The 24,650-nt window shown below is 41.7% G+C and overlaps 1 protein-coding gene across 1 annotated transcript; it reads left to right on the top strand.

Annotated features, from left to right (window-relative positions):
- The first annotated feature begins 3,634 nt into the window (after positions 1–3,634).
- On the top strand, positions 3,635–23,503 carry LOC101854290 (ribose-phosphate pyrophosphokinase 1). Its single transcript, XM_005109705.3, has 7 exons — positions 3,635–3,884; positions 5,774–5,957; positions 9,694–9,792; positions 10,554–10,678; positions 11,590–11,763; positions 14,754–14,913; positions 23,174–23,503. Exons 1-7 carry the CDS (start codon positions 3,709–3,711, stop codon positions 23,264–23,266), a joined length of 1,011 nt encoding a protein of 336 aa, XP_005109762.1. The 5' UTR covers positions 3,635–3,708; the 3' UTR covers positions 23,267–23,503.
- Positions 23,504–24,650: the final 1,147 nt, after the last annotated feature.

Here is a 24,650-nt window from a genome sequence, read left to right as displayed (position 1 = left end):
AGGGTTAATGCGAAAAGCGGAGATAAACAAAAGCGCTAAATCGGGTGATGGAGCATTCTCGCACTATGTTCACTAAGTTGGCTGATTATAATGAACCTTAGATTGAATTAATTGAGGTTTGTGTGTGTTAGTGTGTGTGTGTGTGTGTGTATGTGTGTGTGTGTGTGTGTGTGTGTGTGTGTGTGTGTGTGTGTGTGTGTGTGTGTGTGTGTGTGTGTGTGTGTGTGTGTGTGTGTATCCGCTCTTGCAATGAAGAGAGATCACATCAGTGACAAGTAGAGCGAGTGATGGGGATAGTCGGCCCCTTTAATTAAGAACGTCTCGCACCGACCCAATCTCCTCTCTGATAGATATTGCTAGTTAAAGACTGCGAAGGGACCGCCTACATGTGAGTTGGTGCTTTTGACTGTGAGCTGGTCATGCACGCTTGATAGTGAGAAATAATTTATTTTTGTCTGTCTGTCTGCCTGTCTGACTGTTTGTCTGCCTACCTGTCTGCCTGTCTCTTTGTCTGTCTGTCTGTCTGTCTGCTTGCCTGCCTGTATATGTCTGTCTGTCCTGCATGTCTGTCTGTCTGTCTGTCTGTCTGTCTGTCTGTCTGTCTGTCTCTCTCTCTCTCTCTCTCTCTCTCTCTCTCTCTCTCTCTCTCTCTCTCTCCAGAAATTTGAATGTAAACTTACAAACGAAAATCACTTTGATATAATAATGAAATAAGCTTATATATACGGCTCATATAGCCTTTGTTGAGAATTTTGCCTTCACAATGAATGTTAACTTGCCCACCATTTTTCATCTATACAGACTGCGCCTGATAAGTAGGAAAGGGGGGCTCTCGTGGCCTAGAGGTTAAGGTGTTGGCCTCTCATTCAAAGGTCCCGGGTTCGAATCCGGGTAGCGACCAAAAAATTTTCTTCTCTAAAATTGTCTCCTTTCACATCCTTTCCTGATCTCTAACAATGTTCTGTTGTCTGCTTTCATTTCCACTTTCTGCCCCCACCCCCTCACCCCCTTTGCCCCCTCCTCTGGGCTCCTGACTCTTTCTGCAGCCTTTCTACTGCTACTCCCTGGCTCCTCCTAACTGCTGTCTTTCTGCCACACCCCTGATCTTCTGGTAGGAAAGATCTACACCTAGCCTTCTCGGACAAGGGCGAAAAATCTCGGAGGGCCCGTGTGCAAGTTGCGCACGTTAAAGATCCCTTGGTGGTCTAAAATCGATAAGAGTAGGCTTCGGCCGCCACCCGGGCAAAATTCAAAATTTCCTACCAACGAAAAAGTATTAGGTGTGTCCCGCGCGCTCATATGACCTTATGCAGTTGCGAGCGCCGTAAAACCCTATACTAAACAAACAAAACAAAGTAGGAAAGAAATGAAATAACAATAAACTTCTTGAAACAATTCACAGCTAGCAGAACAGGTCATGCTGTTTTGCATGGAACAGGTTGTTTTGTTTGGGTTTTTTTCTGTTTACTTTTGTTGTTACGTGCTCATTGACACGAGTAATATCACAGGTTGCTCTTTTTGTTGTTGTTGCTGAGTTGGCAGATCAACCCTCAGATGACTCCGCTATTATTGGATTAATAAACCTTGGTGAAAAAAGAGTATTTCGACGTATATTATTTTAAATGGCGCAATTCAAATTTGTCCCAGCACGTGAGACATGTATTTACTAATGTCCCGTCTTGTTGTGCGTATGCGTGAGTGCACCAAACCTTTGTAACTTCTACTGCCATTGTTAACGACCAAGATAAATTTCTTCCTGCGAGATGAATAAAGATTGTCATTGTCATTGTCAAAAAACGAACAAATAAACAAACAAAGAAGCCAGTTCACCCGTCCCTCGTTCTGTTTCCCGTGGCAAGGCCTTGTTATCGTGTTTCCCTTGTGTCGGGGAAAGATTAGGTTCCACAGAAGAGACGACTCGTTCACCCCACTGCTAAACTTTTGTCCTTCGCTGGCTTGTTTGTTGTTGTTCAAACGTAGACACCTTATTGTAGCACACCTTTTAAGTTTGTTTCGTTGAGTTGGGATGAGCCAACACTTGCCATTACGCGGATTCCAATATCAGTTTGACGATTAAGCTCTCTAGCTGTTCGGCCGGTTGCAAACTCGATCACCCCTCACTCCAAGCCGATTTCTTCCATCTGACCTAGCAGGATAGACCGGAATACTTGTATACTCTACGTTCTTATTCAGAACTATAACTGTAAGTTCTCACACTATCCCAGAGCGTCGTGATATTACTCTCTTGATGTAGAACCTTCTCAGCACAGATGATTCAATACTACGATAGAAGTTGAACGCGTGTGTGGATCCCCCAAAGCAAGCTAAGACTCCCATTGCAGATTTCGAAGGTAAGTGATTGAAGTGAACAAAATATTGTAGCCTATATCATGTATATATATATGTTCTTACGCGACAATTTTAACACCCCAAGGTACATATGGCTTCTACTTTGAAAACGCGTTATTTCTTTTGACACTAATCATAGATCTCGAGTTACCCCCTTTTAAACGTAGAGTGTACATCTATGACACTATAACAGATCTTCAGGATTTTCATAAAATTTGGATTGGACGTAAATCATTCATTAAAGTTGTCATGAAAAGGTTTTAGAACTTCCCAAAACAGAAATAATGAAAATCCGCGCATCTTAATTTAACAGTTGAAATTTAAAAAAAAAGGTTTCAGGTGTGTGTGTGTGTGTGTGTGTGTGTGTGTGTGTGTGTGTGTGTGTGTGTGTGTGTGTGTGTGTGTGTGTGTGAGAGAGAGAGAGAGAGAGAGAGAGAGAGAGAGAGAGAGAGAGAGAGAGAGAGAGAGAGAGAGAGAGAGAGAGGGGGGGGGGGGATTCCTGTAGTCTGCTGTCATTCTTTTCGTAATTTTTAAAAATCTTTTTTTTCACATTATCCTTTTTCATTTATTCTAAAAATATTAAAGAATCTTTTTTTCTGACATAAAAGTACTCTCCGTAAATTTCCACTTTTTAAAAAACCTTGAATAATTGTTATGATATTGGGCTCTATCTTCAAAGCAAATTTTGTTTTGATAAAAATCTTTGATCGAACTATGCCAGAGTCTTATCATATCACTTTAAAAAGACATGTTTAAACGTAACACCGAGAGAGAGAGAGAGAGAGAGAGAGAGAGAGAGAGAGATCGAGAGAGAGATCGAGAGAGAGAGAGAGAGAGAGAGAGAGAGAGAGAGAGAGAGAGAGAGAGAGAGAGAGAGAGAGAGAGAGAGAGTATAATAATTCCGATACGTCCACTCTTTGTTGTGTGTATACGCGAGTGCACATTATGAACTGAAATACATGTAGGCCTACCTCAATATATCCCCCCCCCCCTTTCTCCCCTCCTCTTCGCTCTCCTTCTCTCGACTCTTCTCTCTCTCTCTCTCACCCACTCTAGCTCCACCCCTTCTACCCTCTCATTCTCTCTCTCTGGTAATTTAGAACATTGAATAAATCATAGATCGAATATCGGCCTTCAACAGCCCATGTTTTATTCCGGCTACTAGGCTTAATTCAAGTCAGTTGCCCGCGTTTTCTGCTCGCAAAATTCGATCGATCAAAATTCCTCCATTGTTGTCGGTTGTACGTATAGCGCTGGTCGTGAGAATAGAGAGAGGTAGATTTTGTTTTCCCAGTATTTCCCACCTATTTTCAGTCACGCACACACGCGAGTTGCACACTGACGTAAGGGCAATAACACATGTTGAACTCTACAAGAATTCAAGGTTCTGGACCGCTGCAAGACTTGAGCAGAATGCCGAACATCAAAGTATTTGCCGGGACTTCCCACCCTGATCTTGGGCAAAAGATATGCTACAGACTTGGAATTGAACCAGGGAAAGTGGTGACAAAGAAGTTCAGCAATGGAGAATGTTGGTAAGTTGGTTGTATTTTGCAAAAATTAGTGCGCCAAACTGCAAAGCATCTCTCGTCTCGGTCATGAGTGACAGAATCAGAATGCGCAAGTGACAGATAGATTTAGATCTAAATATAAAAGTGAAAGTTGAAAGTTTGACCTTTTTGCACCTGGTAGAATTTGGTGACGTTTCAGGAGGAGAATTGGGAGAGAGTTTTTCACTTGGCTTAGAAGTCTAGGGCCTGGAACTAACGGGACTATTGACCGGTGCAGCATGGGACATGGGGACGGGGTAGGCGGGTCGGACCAGGAATAGAATCTCTGGCTTGTTCACAGCAAGTTCAGTTGTGCTACCTTGAAATGAGAATGAAATGGATGGATGGACATGGAAGAGTGGTGGGTAGGAGTAGGAGGGTGGGATTACAAATTTGCACAGAGGGGTCATTAAACTGTTTACAGTGGGATGGATGGATGGATGAGAGAATGCTGAGGGAGTGAGGCTTTTTCAGTCTGCTGGGTAATATAAATCTAGACAAAGAGGTGGCGAAGCAGCTTCACTGCACTGCAACTGCAGCGAGCACCTTGCACACCTCTGTGATTCACATATTTCTGCCATTTATTTTTTTTGTCTTACAGGGTTTCCCTCGGCAGTTGACTAGATTGTAGATCTCACCGTGGTGGGTCCAATTTGCCGCTTAGCTTCTAAGCGTGCGATGGACTAGATCTAGAAGATCTAGGTCACTAGGGTTTCATAGCCCACTGCTTGGATGTGTGTGCGTGCTTGTTTGTGTGTGTGTGTGTTCGTGCATGCGCGCGCTTTATGTGTGTGTGTGCACGCTTTTGTGTGTGTGTGTGTGTGCGCATCATGCGCGCTTAATTTTGTGCGTGTGGGCGTTTGTTTATGTGTGTGTGTGTTTATACACACATGTGTGTTAGTACCAGTTTGAGGAGGTCAATTTATGAAGATTTATAACACAAATGAGCCTAATTAATACGAAAAACCCTCCCCCCAAAACATGGCGAGATCATGTCAACAGTTACTGGTGAGTCGTGGCGAGGGAAACTCAAGAGTCCTGGGCTTGGGGGAAACCCCGGGAGACGACAAAAATAGAAGGCGGAAATAGGTCATCTATATTTAGGCCTATGACAGGTGTGCTAGGTGCTCGCTGTAGCTTGTGTAATAGACTCATGATTTAGATCTAGAATCTAGTATAGGACAGTCGACAACTTAGATCTCCTCTGTCTTAGATATCAGATATATGAATTACTGTTTACAAAACGCATTTAACAAGTAATTTTCATTCATTTTTATAGATCTAGTAGAATCTGTGTATACTAAACTCTAGTTATAGGAGATTCATAAGTCGACTCGATATATAAAAATTATTCTCGAAACAGGAAAATAGGCGAATAATAAAGGGGGGGGGGGGGGTGGTGGAAACTTACAGAGAAAAGCTCCCAAAATAGATTATAGTTCCTGTAGATATAATATACTTACTTACGTTTTACCCAGTTTAGAACAGTTAAAATCCTTAGATAAAAACTCTAGTAAATTAGAAATGGCTGGTTGGGAAAGATTGAGTAGAGCCAGAACCACAAGGAGGAGACAATTGGCCACACATAAGTTCATAAATAGTTCAGATGGACTTGAGAAACTGCTGCTGTGTGGAAAGATACTGTAGGACCCACCAGGCTCGGTACCTTATACACTTAAAATATATTCAAAGTTCTGGCTCTATAGCTGTATAATATATCATTAAAGTTTAGTGGGTGTGGCTTATTTATAGATATAATATAGGATACACAGGTGCGCTCAATAACATGAACTTTACAGTACAGCTGTTTGTTCTTCCTAGAACTCTGTCCCGACTAATCACTAAGCGACTTTACTTGCGTTATTTTCCTCCAGTGTGGAAATCGGTGAGTCTGTGCGAGGGGAGGATGTGTTCATCGTTCAAAGCGGCTGCAAAGAGGTCAATGACATGCTCATGGAGCTGCTCATCATGATCAACGCCTGCAAAATTGCTTCGGCGAGTCGGGTCACTGCGGTTATACCTTGCTTCCCGTACGCACGACAGGACAAGAAAGACAAGGTTCATCGTCTGTTTGTGATGAGATTGTAGTTTCGGCGATAACATTGCTTCTGTTTTTGGTGAATTCTTTGAAAGATGGTCTGCCTCAAAAGGTGTGCGGGTGGTTGGAGGGTGCCTCTGGTAGGCTGTACATCTTTGTCTTAACTTTCCCTCTGTTGTTTCTGTGACAATCTGTCTGTCTGTCTGACTTTTTCCTCAGCACTAAATGACCATTATTGTGGTGATGTGCTTTTCCTTTACTCAAAACAACAAAATCAAAATTTGTGCTAATTAAAATGCTTTCTGTATGTATGATTTTTTCTATTTGCAAGATGCACGGTAGCTGTAATGTCACATTCAATATAGTTCCTGCTTGGTGAGTGGTATGTCCTGCTTTGTTAAGTGTCAGGTGTGCTGTGGTATTTGGTTATGTCTTAGTCGTTGTTTCTAGATAAAGTGCATTGGGCTTCCTTCATAATATCATATGATAGAAAGCAAATTGTTTGACTGAATCCCTCTTGTATTTTTATCTTTAGTTAATGCAGAACAACATATATCTCTATTTTATTCTTCTCTGTATCGTGTCTGTTGATAATGTTATGTGTGATGGGGTATGTATACTTTCGATCTGACAGCACGAAACTATTATCTTGGAGGAGGGGGGGGGGGGTTGTTTTTCAACCTGGCATATCCCACCAGGCACTGAGAATACAGAAAACTGTATTGGCATTTAAAGTATTATTTAACTGATGGGATCCTTAGTTTGGTTCATTCGTCTTATCTAAATGTTTCGCAGTATGAATAACGTGTTGTGTTCCATTGTTTGAACAGTTTGTTGATCAGTTTTTCTTATTTTAGATGTTGTCTCATTCTTCTTTTTAAAGAGGTAATATTTTGGTTCTTCTAGTCTTGTTTTAGACGTTGGTTAAGATGATGCTTTCTACAGAAATTGCATATATTTATATTTTATACTTGAGCAATTGCCAAAACGTGAGACTCTCTTGAGACTCAGTGGTGCAAAAAAATTTTTCTTACCAATTTGACTCTCTTTTCTGTCAGTCACAGATTGACATTTAGTGCTCATATTCCTAGAGTATCAGAGCAAGGAGATGTACGGTTTTGGAGATATGGGTATATTGGTTTGGCAACTACTGTATTTCTTGTATGAAACAGTGATGACAAAAACAGATAAGCTGCAAGGCAAATAATGGACTTTAAATTCCATTTGTTTAGTAAACAAAGACTTTGTACACTATGAACTCCATTCATAATGGTAATATGAATGACAAGCTTTGTAACAATGACGCAGTGCACAGAACATGTCATCATTGTTATGTACAAGAAAGGATACACATTGGACATTATCATTGACAACACATCACAATAGTGAAAGGCTGTACAAATACAGTTATCAAAGCCTCAGTACCAGAAAAACACATGTGTAAAACAATTTTTAAGCTAATATGAGGCAAAAGCACAAAATCAATGGAGCTGACTTGTACATAACAGTGATGACAAACATGGCTTGTACATAACAATGATGACACAATGTACAGGAAAAGACAAAAGTCTTGCCTCCAGGGAGAAAAGCGCACTTTAAGAATTTAAAAAAAACAGGAGAGGTTTCTTTTGCTTTGAAACAGATATCGGGTTATATCAAAGACAGTGGACGATCACAATTATGTTGCTAATTATGACAAACAGTACTCGTACATAACAGTGATGACAAAACATACTGGGAAAAGGTAAAATCATGCCTACAAAGAACAAATTTGCACTAAGAGATACACGGATCAATAAAGGCGTATTTTGCTTCTAAATGAATCTTGCATATGTATGAAATATATGTTGAAAACTTATTGATATTAGCAATGATGAAAAATATTACTTGTACATAACAATGATGACACAATGTATTGGAAAAATGTATATCATACCAACAAAGAACAAATGTGTATTTTTGAGTTATACAGATAAACAAGAACATGTTTGTTTATTTGTTTGAGTAAAGAGAGCACACATTACTTTAAAAATGTTTGCTCTTAGGACAATGTAATTTCTCGTACGTCAGTCAGTCTTGTACGGCTGCATGACGACACCCCAAACGTCATCACTGAGCACAAAAGCTAAATCTATAGCCACAAAAATGATCCATCTCTCGAAGTTTGTTCACACATCACACTCTTGTTCCAGGAATCCAGTGTAAACACCGCAATTTCACTAAAATATTCAACAGAGTAGCCTAAAAATACGCAAAACAGCCCAGTACGTCACATTCAACACAAAATACTTGTGCGTCACCGGACGCTGAAGGCAATGACTACTTTCGTTTTTCTGTTTCCCCCGTTGCTTCCGTTGTTCTGGGGACGCGGGTAAGGGGAAGTCACTCAAGAAAACAATTATATCCGGGCACTTTTGATGACCTGTTCAAAACAAAAGTGGGCGAAATTCGCAAATTGACGACAATAACGGCGAATGTTCAACAGCCGACCGAAATCGTAGATCTAGGAACCCGATGTTCCTTTCGCGCATCGCGGCTTTTGAAGTATTGAATAAACGACGATAGGCAAAGAGATTTAACCAGCTACGGTGATTCTACTGAAAAATAATGGTGTTTTCTGAAACACCTAGTCCGTGACGACACGACAGACGCACAAGTAATCGGAATTGTTCGTCTATTTGCAAACAAATAAACCGATTTCTTGAGCAAGTTAACCTTTCTCAATGACAAATAGCATAGGATCAAAGCACACGTTAAAAAAACCCCCTAAATTTTGGACATTCTTGGAAGTTTGCATTGGTGTGCTCAAAATGACAGTCCAGGAATCACTAAAAAACGAACATTTTTGGCACAAAATGTACAAACTCAAGATTGTAAAGCTGACATGGGGTCTGAAACTGCTAATGCAGGTTCTACATCCTATATTTGACGTGTGTATACGTTTTGGAGGAATAAATACTAATGCATCACATTTTATGCACACTTTTGTGAGAAGTGTGTGTTTTTCCCCACGTTTTGGCAATGGCTCACTTTTTAATTTTAGCACAACAGTTATTCTCATTGTGTCCTTGGGAAAGGCACTTTACACGAACTTCCCACTTGGTTCGGTCCTATCGGAGACGGAAGTTAAACTAGGAGGTCCCACCCCTTAAATAACTTAATAATAGTGTTGAAAGGGGGGGCGTTAAACCCGTACCATTGACCATTTCAACAGTTCTTCTCCCCGTACACCGTCATGTGCCTTAGGCGGAGAACAGTGGACATCAGGCTTGTCTTTCCCTGGCCACCTGTAGCACAACAGCCCTGCTGGTAACACTTACAGTACCATCGGCGATTGAAGTCGCCAGGCCGTAGTATGCGCTCACTACCGCTGGCGACTTTAGTCGCAGACACAATCAGGCACACTAAATATAATTAAACGATGAATGGACTCACTGCACTGAAGTAAATACCAAAGGAAGTCTCTGTATATGACAGCTGAATGGTTGATGACCCTCTGAATTTTTTCAGTATGGTTCTTAGGCTGCCAAGGTTGTTTTTTTTAATTAAAAAAAAAAAATCTTCCATGGCTTCAGCAACCTAAATTGTTGTGGTTTCAAGATATGAGCCTTCGGTACTGTATGTGTTAATTGAGGGAAACATGTTAGAATAAGAATGGACTGATGAAAGTGTACTTACTTTGTTCAAGTTTAAAAGTGTTTAGCTCTAGCCAGCATGTTCGGTACAAATAATTATATAAGATTTCTCTGTCCTCAGAGCCGAGCCCCGATCTCTGCCAAGCTGGTGGCCAACATGTTGTCTGTGGCAGGAGCCGACCACATCATCACCATGGATCTCCACGCCTCCCAAATTCAGGTCAGATGGGGAAAAGGCATTTTCCTTTTTTGGATTGTGTTTAAAACTTTGTAAAAATCGTAGGTCTTTTGTTCAGTGATGCCTGTGTACATTATATTATAGTTCTGTGGGTCTTGCAAGAACGCTCAAGTAAAGTCTCGTATAATTATTAAAGTGTTTGTATTGTTTTTTGTAAATTAATATATCGATCCAGTGGTTAGCATTTTGACATTAATAAATATTTTTAATTGCAAAAGATTTGACATTGGTGAATATTTTTAATGCTAATGTTTTGATTTTGGTATTGAGGGGTATTTTTATTTTAGTGCTAAAAATTTGACATTTACGAATATTTTTTATGCCAACTGTAAGAAATATCAGTGCTAGGAATGAGATTGATAGCAGTGAATTTAATCGTGATATACATCGTGTACAAAAATTAAGTATAGGTGACTTAAGTATCGTAAAAATAACCTTTAAAAAGAATGCAATCAATTTGGAAATGTTAGAACTGACCTCGTTGTGTCATAGAGCTTGACAGAAGTCTAGTTTAAAGTTGATGTTTACTGTGTCTTTGTCTCTGTTTTGGGTTCCCAATGTTGTGACCTCAGTGCTTTCTTGTCATGTCTCCATTTTTTGAGCAGTAAAAAATGTGTACGCTCCCTTTTTGTTATGAACTGTTTTCACTGTTATTAAAACTGGAGATAGGACAAGAAAGCACTGGTGTCGCGATGTGTTTATTGCTCAACTAACCTTTGATGTTTTGATGAAATCTTTTGAAGGGTTTCTTTGATATCCCCGTGGACAACTTGTATGCGGAGCCAGCGGTCTTGAAGTGGATCAAGGAAAATATTTCCGACTGGAGGAATTGTACTATTGTCTCGCCGGACGCCGGGGGGGCCAAAAGGTGAGCAGTGAGGAAGATATCAAGTGGGAGACAGCGTGCTGAAATCAGGCACTCGTCAAAATAAGGAAATCCAAGAAACAGGTTCTCTCCCCCCCCCCCTCCCCCTCCGTTTGGCTATTTTTGTCGAATTTTTGTTTTTTGGCTTAACACCTTATATAACTGCATTTCCATGTGAATTTTACTGAAAAACCTTGATTAATGGCGTAAAATATGTAAATTTTCAGTTTTCAAGGACTATCAAGCTCGCTCTAGAAGTTACCAAACTTCGGCGGCCATTTTCTTGCAAATTTTACCGCAGAAAACAGGGTGCCCTCCCCTCCTTCAATCGCAAATATCTCGACTTTTATTCAAGATAGATGGGTATTTTTTTTTCACCAAAAGGAAGGCAAATGAACACGTTTTAAGATTATACCAATAATCCCCATATGCTCAAAAATTGACGATCGCCCGATCCCAACTCGTCGTGACACATATATTACATTAGTTGAACGTTTCTGGTTGAGGACGTGGTCAAGAATGTAAGTGAGAACTTTTACAATGTGAAATGTCAATGGATGTTGTTGTGTTGTTTTCTTCTATGACCATGATTGATATTGTTTGTTTGTGTGTGCTTGAGTGTGTGCGTGCATTCGAGAATGCATGGAGATAGGGAGAGAGAGGTTCACTTTATACTATTTAAGAACAGAACACTTGAAAAGTTAATTACTAATATTTTTTGTTTGTTTCACGCTGAAAGTTTGATTACCATTATGATTATCCATCTTGAAGCCTGAATTTTTAGCAAGACATTTAAACAAGAAAATTTATGGGTTTTTTAAACTGGAATGAAATATGTTATAAGTGCTAGCCTTAAGAGTCGTGTACACGTGCGATTGATTTTTGTTTAAAAAATTAATCATCCCCCCCCCCAGAGTGACGGCCATAGCAGACCGACTGAACGTGGACTTTGCCCTGATCCACAAGGAGAGGAAGAAGGCCAATGAGGTGGCCGCCATGGTTCTGGTCGGCGACGTCAAGGACAAGATCGCCATCCTGGTCGATGATATGGCAGACACGTGTGGCACCATCTGTCATGCTGCCGAAAAGTATGTGTCATTTTGTGTCTTTTTTCCCCTTCCCCTCCCCCTTTATGCAGTTGCAAGCGCTGTAAAATTCTTACCAGAATGACGGCACTTAGATGACCTTATTTTGTTGCAAGTGCCATAAAACACTTACCAAAATGAAACGTAAACATTTTAGCGGGGTTTTAAAAACATTTTTTATTCCTACTTTTAAATCTTTGAATTTACTATACACATTTATTTGCTGCTTTTTGTTTGTAACACTGGGGTTCTGAAGATACTAATTTTTTTCCTGTAAATTCCGATTTTTTGGGAGGATTTTGAGTGAAGCTATTTTTGGCCACGGAATAGTTGGCAGGAGCTGTAGTCTGTAGTGTGGTGTGTAGCTGTAGTCTGTAGTGTGGTGTGTAGCTGTAGTCTGTAGTGTGGTGTGTAGCTGTAGTCTGTAGTGTGGTGTGTAGCTGTAGTCTGTAGTGTGGTGTGTAGCTGTAGTCTGTAGTGTGGTGTGTAGCTGTAGTCTGTAGTGTGGTGTGTAGCTGTAGTCTGTAGTTTGGTGTGTAGCTGTAGTCTGTAGTGTGGTGTGGAAAAGTTGGCAGGAGCTGTAGTCTGTAGTGTGGTGTGGAAAAGTTGGCAGGAGCTGTAGTCTGTAGTGTGGTGTGGAAAAGTTGGCAGGAGCTGTAGTCTGTAGTGTGGTGTGGAAAAGTTGGCAGGAGCTGTAGTCTGTAGTGTGGTGTGGAAAAGTTGGCAGGAGCTGTAGTCTGTAGTGTGGTGTGTAGCTGTAGTCCGTAGTGTGGTGTGTAGCTGTAGTCTGTAGTGTGGTGTGTAGCTGTAGTCTGTAGTGTGGTGTGGAAAAGTTGGCAGGAGCTGGAGTCTGTAGTGTGGTGTGTAGCTGTAGTCTGTAGTGTGGTGTGTAGCTGTAGTCTGTAGTGTGGTGTGTAGCTGTAGTCTGTAGTTTGGTGTGTAGCTGTAGTCTGTAGTGTGGTGTGTAGCTGTAGTCTGTAGTGTGGTGTGTAGCTGTAGTCTGTAGTGTGGTGTGTAGCTGTAGTCTGTAGTGTGGTGTGTAGCTGTAGTCTGTAGTGTGGTGTGTAGCTGTAGTCTGTAGTTTGGTGTGTAGCTGTAGTCTGTAGTGTGGTGTGTAGCTGTAGTCTGTAGTGTGGTGTGTAGCTGTAGTCTGTAGTGTGGTGTGTAGCTGTAGTCTGTAGTGTGGTGTGTAGCTGTAGTCTGTAGTTTGGTGTGTAGCTGTAGTCTGTAGTGTGGTGTATAGCTGTAGTCTGTAGTTTGGTGTGTAGCTGTAGTCTGTAGTTTGGTGTGGAAAAGTTGGCAACTGTGAGCTGTACGTTACACTATTCGGGGAAAGAGGAAGGTTAATTATTCTCTATCTAGAGTTTGGTTTTTTCCCTGGTGTCTCTCTGCTTCTTGTCACACACACACTGTCTGAGCCTGGGGAGAATTTTGGATTTATAAGTTTGGTATCTGGCTGCATTGATCAAAAGCTGTGGCCATATTTCTTCTTTTTTTTTTTTTTGCTGGTACATTTACAGTATAATGAGACAACGGAGCACAGCTTGATGTTTGTCATTCATGTAGAGTGAAAGTTATTTGCATATTTATGAGTAGTGATAAAAGATCTGGATGGAACCTTGTGCAAGCGAGCAGCTGGTTCTGTTACATGACAATAATGTGCTTTTGACAAAAATCATTGAGAGATTTTATGACCACCACTGTCTAAAAGATATGTATGTTGGGGATGTGTCCAGTTCGGTAGACTCCTCTGTGCCGACCGCGGCGAGAACATGTTTGTGTCAGATGAAGTATTTAGGCACGGATGTTGTGAGGGGCAGGTTCTCGTCTGAGCTGTCCCCACAGTTTTATACCCAAAAAAATGTTGAAATTATGCAAACTGTGCCCAAAAATGTGAAATTATGCAATCCTGTTAATTTCAACAAAGAATAATAAAGGAAAATAATTTGAAATTATGCAAAAAGAATGATCATATTTGGCTAAATTATGCGGGGTGCGTAAAACCAGGGCAACAGTCTGAGAGAAGTTGATCACGACTGACATGACATCTCTGTTCATTGGTCAAAGACAAGGTGAAAAAAGCCACACTCAAACTCTCCGTAAAGTAACGTTCGTCTCAGCCTTTTTTGACCCAGGCTATTTGCTACAAGGAATGTCTACATATTGTGTTGGTATATTTTCATCAGTTCCAGCGTCGACATGGTAATTAAAACTTATTTCGAGATCCCTGAAAATGTCAAGTTCTGTTCCCCCCCACCCCCGGGCAGTGCTACTGACTGAAGTCTTTAGGCCATTCCGAACGAAAGGGGGGACATTAACATGTTCTTATGCACAGTAAAATTGTAAGTGGGCTGATTTTTCAATATCATGCTCATACTGTGCCGGAACAACATAGGGGGAACTGCTGCTTTTTCTTTCCTCATCCTTACTATCGTCATTTTCCTCTACTTCTTTTGTATGTTTGTCTCTCTCTTGTGACCCGCTATTTCCGGGGTGCCTTGATAGTTGAAGCAGACTTTGTGCTGTTGAGGCTAGAGAGGTGAGCAGAGTAAGCCTGATTCCTCGTTTGGACTTCTTTGTTGACATCCAGCCTTTGGCGCTCATATGGCCTTATGCAGTTGCGAGCGCCGTAAAACCTTACTGTAACTAAATGTCAGGTTGTGTAGGTTTGTAGTGACACCTGGAAATGTCTAGTTGTGTAGGACTGTAGTGACACCTGGAAATGTCTAGTTGTGTAGGACTGTAGTGACACCTGGAAATGTCTAGTTGTGTAGGACTGTAGTGACACCTGGAAATGTCTAGTTGTGTAGGACTGTAGTGACACCTGGAAATGTCTAGTTGTGTAGGACTGTAGTGACACCTGGAAATGTCTAGTTGTGTAGGACTGTAGTGACACCTGGAAATGTCTAGTTGTGTAGGACTGTAGTGACACCTGGAAATGTCTAGTTGTGTAGGACTGTAGTGACAGTTATTTGGTCCATGTTTCCCTACAGACTGCTGGAGGCCGGTGCCCAAAAAGTCTACGCCATCTGCACCCACGGCATCTTCTCTGGCCCGGCCATCTCTCGCATCAACAACTCCATGTTCGAAGCTGTGGTGGTGACCAACACGATACCTCAGGATCAGCGCATGAAGGAAGCGCCGAAAGTACAGGTGAGCAGATGGAACCTTTAGCGTAACTTTACCAGTACATTTGCTTAGTATAATATATTTGCTGCAAAGGCACCTCCTAGTTGATTACCAGAAATTAAAAAAATTAATGAAAGTGTCTTTTGCTATTCTCGACTTGCACTGCGTAAGCTGTGTGTAAATATTCAAGTGAAATTAACGGAGCCATCACAATCCTGACTTCAAGTGATAATGTTGTTGCATATATGACTGAACAGCTTTTTTTTCCCCTGCTTGATTTTCCTTTCCTCCCTCTCCTTGTATCTGTTCTTGCATTTCTCACAAACATGGTAGTTTGGATATTTACCATACCGGTTGCATGGACATCTAGTTTTTTTTTTTTTGTTGTTGCATTTTCTCCTCCCAGCAGGAGTTGAGGTGGTAGACATTGCCAATGATCTCTGTTGTGACTAATCTGCCTTTACCGTTTTCTTTACGGCCATCACCTGACAATATCGTGCAGCCACTAAGAAATCTTTTTGGCGAGGCTGTTCCGAAATTTTTTGTTTTTTGGAGCATGTGGAAATCCTGGTGCTTCCCCCGGCATTAAACTAGGTGGGTATGTGTAGCTCGCTGAGCTGTGGCTGTTTGCCTGTTTGTGTGTCTGCTTGTCTGTGTATGTTGGTGTCTCCTCGTTATTTTACCCCGAGTACCCGTGTAGTTGTGCAAATAGCAGCCTGTGAGTGCCGCCCTGTCCCTGTGTGTCCTCGTTGTCTCACTGCCTACCCTCGTTGTCTCACTGTCTACCCTCGTTGTCTCACTGTCTACTCGGAGCGTTCTCACAGAATTCACTGCCTCGAAGCTGGAAGGGTTTTAGTAGAGAACATGATGTTGTTTTATGTTTCAACCACCCAGACAAATTTTTCCCTCAGAGAAGAAGTCAGATTGTCATTGGTGTCCCTGTGTCTGTGTTGGGAGAGTTTGTCTGTAGACCTGCCATTATTTGCCTCGAGAGCTTTGCAGAGGGAGATTGTACTGTGAAGGGAAGGGAGGGGGGGGGGTATGCTCAAAATGTGTCAATGTACTTTTCTTTATTCACCCTTGGGAACAAATGGGTGTGAGTGTGCGTGTGTCAGTGTGTCGCGGAAAGAAACGGGATGATGTGGGGACTGTGTGACGGTACATGGGTTGTTTTTTAGATTGTGTTTGGTTCAACATGGTTCAGCATGTTTCAACATGTTAGCGCGCTCATATAACCTTAGCAGTTGCGAGCGCCGTAAAACCTTATACTATACATATATACAACATGTTACATGTGAACTTGTTGGGGTTTTTATTCTCTTTTTGTTATTTCAACAAAATATTCCGTCAAGATGCAGAAAAATTTGTGGGTGGTTGGTGGTCTTTTGTGGTCTGTCCCTTCTTTCATATCAAACATCTATGGCCCTTATCTCTCCTCCTTCTTTCAGATCAAACATCTATGGTCCTTATCTCTCCTCCTTCTTTCATATCAAACATCTATGGCCCTTATCTCTCCTCCTTCTTTCATATCAAACATCTATGGCCCTGATCTCTCCTCCTTCTTTCATATCAAACATCTATGGCCCTTATCTCTCCTCCTTCTTTCATATCAAACATCTATGGTCCTTATCTCTCCTCCTTCTTTCATATCAAACATCTATGGTCCTTATCTCTCCTCCTTCTTTCATATCAAACATCTATGGCCCTTATCTCTCCTCCTTCTTTCATATCAAACATCTATGGCCCTGATCTTTCCTCCTTCTTTCATATGAAACATCTATGGCCCTGATCTCTCCTCCTTCTTTCATATCAAACATCTATGGCCCTTATCTCTCCTCCTTCTTTCATATCAAACATCTATGGTCCTGATCTCTCCTCCTTCTTTCATATCAAACATCTATGGCCCTGATCTCTCCTCCTTCTTTCATATCAAACATCTATGGCCCTTATCTCTCCTCCTTCTTTCATATCAAACATCTATGGCCCTGATCTCTCCTCCTTCTTTCATATCAAACATCTATGGCCCTTATCTCTCCTCCTTCTTTCATATCAAACATCTATGGCCCTTATCTCTCCTCCTTCTTTCATATCAAACATCTATGGCCCTGATCTCTCCTCCTTCTTTCATATCAAACATCTATGGCCCTTATCTCTCCTCCTTCTTTCATATCAAACATCTATGGCCCTGATCTCTCCTCCTTCTTTCATATCAAACATCTATGGCCCTGATCTCTCCTCCTTCTTTCATATCAAACATCTATGGTCCTGATCTCTCCTCCTTCTTTCATATCAAACATCTATGGCCCTGATCTCTCCTCCTTCTTTCATATCAAACATCTATGGTCCTTATCTCTCCTCCTTCTTTCATATCAAACATCTATGGCCCTTATCTCTCCTCCTTCTTTTTTGTGATTGTTACTCTCTTGTAACACCTCTAATCTTTGGCACTTGTCAGTTTGTTAGTGTTTGAGCGCTTAATCGGCTGCTCGCACTGTATGCTTCCCGGGAAGCTGAGAATGTTTCGGAGTGTTATATGGTCTGCTGGGGTAATAATATAGTGTAAAGCGCATAGAGCCTGCTGTTGAGCGGGGATATGCGCTATACAAATGCTATCTATTATTATTATTATTATTACTTTTTGACCTTATTTTGTTGCAAGTGCCGTAAAACTTGCTAAAACAAAACAAGCAAAACCAGAAAAGTTCCCAATGCCTAGATGTAGCCCGCTGCTCTTAATGTATTTGAAAAAAAACCTCCGTAAAACGTTGTGCTTGTTGTTGGGACGCCCAAAGGTGTTTGGTGTTTTGGCATGTGTAGCGTGGTCTTATCTCCTGGGCTGTGCACGCACGGACTGGCCACTTGGTGTTTGTCTCGCTCAGGCTGTTTACGGAGATCGTATCTGCTTCCTGTTTGTTGCCAGTAAATGCTTACGGTAGAGCCCTGTCCTGTTCTGCGCCTCATGTACTGTTTGCTGTGGTTACATTCTCATTTCAGCTGCAGCACAGTTGTCTTTAGACTCCTGTACTTATCAGGAATTTTTCAGTTGTAATGCTATGTAATTATTTGCTGACTTCCATTTGATTTTGTTGTCAGTTAATTGGCTTTATGCTCACATTAATTAACATTTTTTAAAAGAATGTGAAATGAATGGTGATTTATGATTGTGTTCAGCTGTGCACATTTGTGAAATAATGTCAGTAATGCAGCTAGGGTCTCATGACTAGGAGAGTCCTTCATCATCTTGTTTCCACCACTCTTTGGGTGATTTATCATGAAATTAGCTCGGCATTGTTCAGTTATTACATCTGTTTGGGTGATTTATTATGAAATCGGCTCTACATTGTAGTTTTCAGTTCCCATCATCTTTTTCCCAATTGTTTTGATAAAAGTTTTAAACTGATACAATGCATTGCAGCTCAACAGTCTTCGTAAATATGTTGCATTGACTCTTTGTATTACAAAGTCGTGGCCATATGTGCCCTACCATAGCAGCCCTACTTTTCCTTTTAAAAAAGATATATATATATATATATATATATATATATATATATATATATATATATATATATATATATATTTGTTTCAATATTGTACAGCTTGTACTGCTGAGTGTCACTGTGTTCCTGGCTCATCCCCCCCCCCCCCCTCCCTTTTGTTTGTTACCTGTGTGTAGTTTTCCTGGGTTGTAAAGGTAAAGGCCTCTTGTCCTCTCTTTGATTGGAAATTGTACATTTTTCTTTTCTTCTTTTTTTTTTTTGTGGGGAGGAAGGCAGGGCTGGGGGGGGGGGGGGTCCTCTCATCTGTACCTGCAGCCTATAGTACAGGGTGATCCATAAATACTGTACAACTTTCTTGTTAATAGTTCCCTCCACACTGACGTTTTGCTTTTCAAATTTGCTCACAACATTTGGAAGTCAAAAGGAATTTGTCTGATATTCATTTTAGATAAATCCACAAAATAGTTTTGCTCTACATAGCATGTTAAAAACAACCCATTTTCAGCTATGTCCCAATGTGGACCGTTGAGATAAAGGAAAGTCATTGCTGCAGACATCATCTACGGACAGACGTCTCACGGGGCTCATCTACTGAATGCTGCACCCTGGTGACATTTAAAGGGGTGCAAAGGGTGTGTGTTTGACCCAAAGTGGTCGTTTTTGTCTGGGGATTTTTAGTTTTGATTCTCTACAGGTCCTAACTGATGGACCACTTCCACCCGTGACATCAAACAAGGCACTAAGGGCACTGCAACATTATTTCCGTACCTTGTGCGAAACTTACCAAATGAGTTGGTGGTGAGGAAATGTTCCATACAAAAAGCTCTCTGCTCTTTATTAACCTTAACCATGATCTCAGCAGGCAAAGGAAACTTGAGAAAAACTATCTGCAAACTTCTGTTTGCCTGTATAACTACTGTAGTTTGAAATGAGGTGCAATCGTTGGGATTTTTAGTGGTAGGCCTAATGCGAACTAGTGGGTCATGCTGCTTATGTACTTATTCCTCCATCATTATCAACTCCCTCCGTAAAAAGCTGCGACAGCGTAGGACTACCGAAATTCCGTAGCAAAAGATCCGTACTCGCTTCGTATCGTCTAGTACTAGTAGAAGTTACGGATATTTACGGTAATTCTCTCGGCAATAAGTTAATGTTAATGAAACCTGCCAGATTGTGCATTTCCTGCAATGGGCCATTATTCCACTATGCCCCATGCATTCATTGCTGGTTAGTCGGCAGTACATTTACCTGTGGGTCGATTAAGTTCTGGCGAACTTTTTGTGTCAATTTTCTCCTTTCTATCATTCACTCATTCCTTCTGTCTATCTTTTGACTGTTGCCGCGGCTGGAAAATCTGCGCGTTGATCGAGTTAATTGACTTGTGATCTTAGACAGAAAATTACTGTCCGAAAGAAACTTTTTTACAAATTTGTCTTGATCTAGAAAAATTATCAGTGCGAAGATTCTACGGCACGGGAACGCGATAAGGGCCGTGATGAAAGAAATTTATGCTAAAACCAGCCTGAAACTACTATCTAAAGTCAAGAATAATTTGAAGTGTTGTTCCGAGGTTGTGACATCCGACATTCAGACGTGAAATTTAAGGGAAATTAGGGTATATGCTGGCGGGTAACTGTATTGTGAAGGTACATATCTATTCATTATTCCCAGGTTTGCCTTCTTTCAATGGTGTGACGACAAATTAATTGAATTATAGCAGCAATGGAGGGGAGCCTGCTTCTAAACATTGTTGTCAATGGAAAGATATTATGTAGATCTTGGGGAAGAAATCAGACAAGACATGTTGGTGAAAATAGAAATGTTAGTTTGTCGGCAATTTCTTCAAACAGGCTCTCAAATGCGATTTTCAACCCTCTAAAAGCACTACATTTCAATTTCTAATTAGGGCTTCGCTCCCTGATCCCCCACGGGGACGCTGTCCCTGATCCCCCACGGGGACGCTGTGCCTGATCCCCCACGGGGACGCTGTCTGTCCCTGATCCCCCACGGGGACGCTGTCCCTGATTCCCCACGGGGACGCTGTCTGTCCCTGATCCCCCACGGGGACGCTGTCTGTCCCTGATCCCCCACGGGGACGCTGTCTGTCCCTGATCCCCCACGGGGACGCTGTCTGTCCCTGATCCCCCACGGGGACGCTGTCTGTCCCTGATCCCCCACGGGGACGCTGTCCCTGATTCCCCACGGGGACGCTGTCCCTGATTCCCCACGGGGACGCTGTCTGTCCCTGATCCCCCACGGGGACGCTGTCTGTCCCTGATCCCCCACGGGGACGCTGTCTGTCCCTGGACCCTGCTGGTTGCAGCCCCCACGCCCGCGCAGAATTTTCCTTACTTTTCAGCTTGGGCTGGTGGAAGCACTGGGTCTTGTGTTGGTAGAAGGTTCTCTTGTCTTTGATCTTGTCCCGTGAGTAGTCAGGTCTGTCAGCTCATGAAATGTCCACTCTTTTCTTCACTCTTCCAAGAGCTATTCCTTTTGTCATCGTTGGAGAGAGGATACTAGGCCATCTGAGATAGTGGGTGGTTGGCGGGTGCTCTGCTGTGGTTTGTTTCTTCTTTCCTATCAGACATCTATTGTCTTTATCTTTCCTCCTTTTTTGTGTATGTTGCTCTCTAGTAAAACCTGTAATCTTCTACACTTATTGTGTTGCAAGTGCCGTAAAACACTTACTAAAACTAAGACGTCTGAGATAGAGATGTCTGAAAAGATGACAAGAAAGTCAATTTTCCAAAGCAACTTTGTCTTGTAGTTGGCACATTGTTCATTGATGGATTGGTGGGCTCCCCTGGTATTGGACTGTTTTGGCCGTCAAAATACGAGTGTGGACGACTGCTGAGCTAAAACAGTTTGGGGGGGGGGGGGGGGGGTCAGCTGCATTCAAATCTGACCCAGAAATGAAATCTGTGAATGACCCGAAGAATGTTGTGCTGCAGTCTTTTCTGCCACTGATTTCCTTATTGCCGTTGTCTGTGTCTGCTTCTTGGCTTAGTGGAGACTTTTTCACGCTGACTTGTCGTAAACTACCGCTCTGCTCAACTCTCGTAGCCCTTTCTCAGGGTTCATACATGTCTTGGAAAACTGGAAAACTCTTGGAATTTTGGAAAAGTCCTGGAAAAACAAATTTTTAACTAGATCTATAGTGAAAATATTTCCTCGAAGTTTAGAAAGCCTCGACTTTACGCATTCTCAAGTGTACCATAGTGTATTTTTGCTGAACGGAAAATTTTCTCCCAAAATGACACGCTATTCTTGGAAAAGTCTTTGATAAAAAATATCTCCTGCTTCCTGCTATGTAGCGCCTCGAGTCAGTCTGTGTCCCTCCAGCACCGCCCGGCAGATGTAGGCTTCTCTTCACCACTGATTTATTTACAAGCTGGCAGACAAATATGTTCCTCTATAGTGTTCTCATCTCAAACTTCTGTGTGAGTGGGTGGTTGACGGCTGCCCTGCTGTGGTTTGCTGCTTCTTTTTTCCTATCAAACATCTATCGTCCTTATCTCCCCTCCAGTGGGTGGTTGGCGGGTGCTCTGGTGTGGTTTGCTTTTTCTTTCCTATCAAACATCTATCGTCCTTATCTCCCCTTCTTCTTTTTCATGTTTGTTACTCTCTTGTAACACCTCTAATCTTCAGGCGCTCATATGACCTTATGCAGTTGCAAGCACCGTAAAACCTCTACTAGAACTAACTATCTCCCCTCCTTTTTTGTTTGTTACTCTCCTGCAACACCTAATCTTCGGCACTTACATGACATTATTGTGTTGCAAGTGCCGTAAAACACAACATTAAAAAAACCTTCTGTGTCTGTTTTTATTACTCAAGCACTCAAAGATTATAGCTGTGAAGATATGTTTCTTTTGAGCCCTGATGTATTTTGCAAACTGACGGGAAAAAGTGTTCTCCTTAGAGTTCTTGTTTCAAACTTTTGTTTCTGATTTTGTCGTGAACACGGGAGTCATGTTTATTTTTGAGGAAAAAATCCCCAGTGGAATCTGTCGAGTGTTTTAGAGAGGTCCGTCTGTCTGTGTGTCTTTACGTGTCGTAGGAAGCTTTGACGTTTTTATTTTGTTGGATGTTATGATGTTTGTTTGGTTTTTTCCTTTTTCAGTGTCACGTGTGCATTTTATGATGGGAAATTTGATTTATACTAAGGATGTTTATTGCGCTGTTATCTTTGGTGGATGGTAGAGGGGTTCTCCTTTGATTTAAAAAAACAACAACCTAAAGCTGAAATGTCAGTGTTGGACAAGTGGGAGGGTAGCCAGCAGGAAAAGTCTCCATCACTTTGGACGTGTTCAGTCATCTCATGGGCAAACTTTACTGAAGAAAGATTAAGTAACTGTGTGTGAACACATATGATAGAATTCCTTTTTTTTCTTTCTACAAAGCATTTTTCAGAGTGACTATTTGAGGTGGATTTAGAAATTGACAGAGATGAAGTGAATGCTTTTGTACATATGTGGGACTGCTGGGAAGGGGAAACTGTTTGGATATAGCTGATGTTTTGTACTTGGGTTTTCATGGGTGAACCTCATTTTGTTTTTCGTGGTGGGTGGTTAGCGGGTGCTGTGGTGTAGTTTGCTTCTTCTTTCCTATCAAACATCTATTGTCCTTATCTCCCCTCCTTCTTTTTTGTGTTTGTTACTCTCTTGTAGCACCTCTAATCTTCGGCACTTATATGACCTTATTGTGTTGCAAGTGCCATAAAACACTCACTAAAACTTAAAAACTAAGATAATGGACGTCTTGTTTTTCGTTGTGTTTGTTCTCAGATAATGGACATCTCCATGATCCTAGCGGAGGCGCTACGGAGGACGCACAACGGGGAGTCTGTGTCCTACCTGTTTGGTCATGTCCCCATGTGAGATGTGAGCCGCCGGACTTTCTCCGACGGGCTGGGGGTGTCGGGGAGGTTTTGTCAGCGTGATGGACCCCACCACCACCACTACCATGGCAGAGTTGTTGTTATCGATCCAGACCTTGGCAGAGAAGCTGGGGATCTGTGGAGGAGAATCTGGAAATTCCTTTTGTGTTCATTTTTCTGTGTGTCATTCAACAACATGTGTGTGATTGTGTTCAGGAACAGCATAAGATATTTGGTCGCTTTTAAGGACAAGTGGGCTAACCCAGATTTCGGGGATTTCCAGAAATCTTGACCTTCACCAAAAGAGGGCATTGCCCTACCTATAGGAAAAGTTTGGTTTCTTTGGTGTGTGTATTTGTTTGGTTATAGAGAAAACTCTCCTTGTCTTTTATAGAGACTGAACAAGGGGCAAAAACTTTACCTTCGATTTTCTCAAAACAGCTTTTTTCGGGATAGCCCCCCTTGTGCTTAAAAGCGACCATTTATTCTTATTGAAAGATATTACTTGTGTGAAATACGCACGCACGACAGAAGACACCCCCATATCAACCAATTACCATAGCTGCTGATCTTGAATTCTAGACATTAGAGTGAGGGAGATAATCCAACTCAAAACCCTCTCAACTCTTGTTTTCTGTGATTGGTGAGAAACATGGGCGCTTGGCGGGGGCTGTGGTGTTGTTATGCAATGTACATACTCTTCTACTGGAATCATAATTGATTATATTGTTATATATGTGTACATATTTACTTTTTTTCTTTTAGATTGGTGGTTATGTGGGTGTAGACGTCCTTGCTACCCTGACGTACAAACTTTTTCTGCTCACTACGTAGTTTTCAGAAATTTGACATTAAAAATGTTGAATTTCATATGTGTAAAACTTTTGTATCCAGTTCTTTGAATATCTTGATAACGACTCCGAATCATTTATGATTTTGATAGAGGGGATTCTAGAACATTTGGTTTCTGACTGTATGGTCTTAATAAGAACTGACAACGGCCCAAAATGTCGAGACAGAACTTTGTAATTCTGAGTGAGGAAGCGATGTGTTACTGACACAGAAACAAGGCTCCGTGGATGGGATGGACGTGTGTGGGGGTCAGAATTAGCATCCAGCTGCCAGCGACAGTTTTAGTTCAAAGAATATGTCTGGGTGTCAGACATCAGGGCTCTGGTGTGGTTTGCTTCTTCTTTCCTATCAAACATCTATCGTTTTTGTCTCCCCTTCTTCTTTTTTGTGTTTGTTACTCTCTTGTAACACATCTAATCTTCTGCACTTCTATGACCTTATTGTGTTGCAAGTGCCGTAAAACTCGTAGAGAAACTAACTGGACGTCAGGGTCCTAGATAGATGAAGAGAGACTAATGTTTTTGTTTCTGGGA

The sequence above is a fragment of the Aplysia californica genome, unplaced genomic scaffold (genome assembly GCF_000002075.1).
Source record: "Aplysia californica isolate F4 #8 unplaced genomic scaffold, AplCal3.0 scaffold00807, whole genome shotgun sequence".
Taxonomy (NCBI): domain Eukaryota; kingdom Metazoa; phylum Mollusca; class Gastropoda; order Aplysiida; family Aplysiidae; genus Aplysia; species Aplysia californica.
This window is presented reverse-complemented; position numbering and strand designations above follow the sequence as displayed.

Coding starts and splice junctions, on each gene's coding strand:
- LOC101854290 (XM_005109705.3), top strand. CDS start 3,709: ATGTTGAACTCTACAAGAATTCAAGGTTCTGGACCGCTGCAAGACTTG. Junction 3,885..5,773: donor TTCAGCAATGGAGAATGTTG/GTAAGTTGGTTG, acceptor ATTTTCCTCCAG/TGTGGAAATCGGTGAGTCTG. Junction 9,793..10,553: donor TCCACGCCTCCCAAATTCAG/GTCAGATGGGGA, acceptor AATCTTTTGAAG/GGTTTCTTTGATATCCCCGT.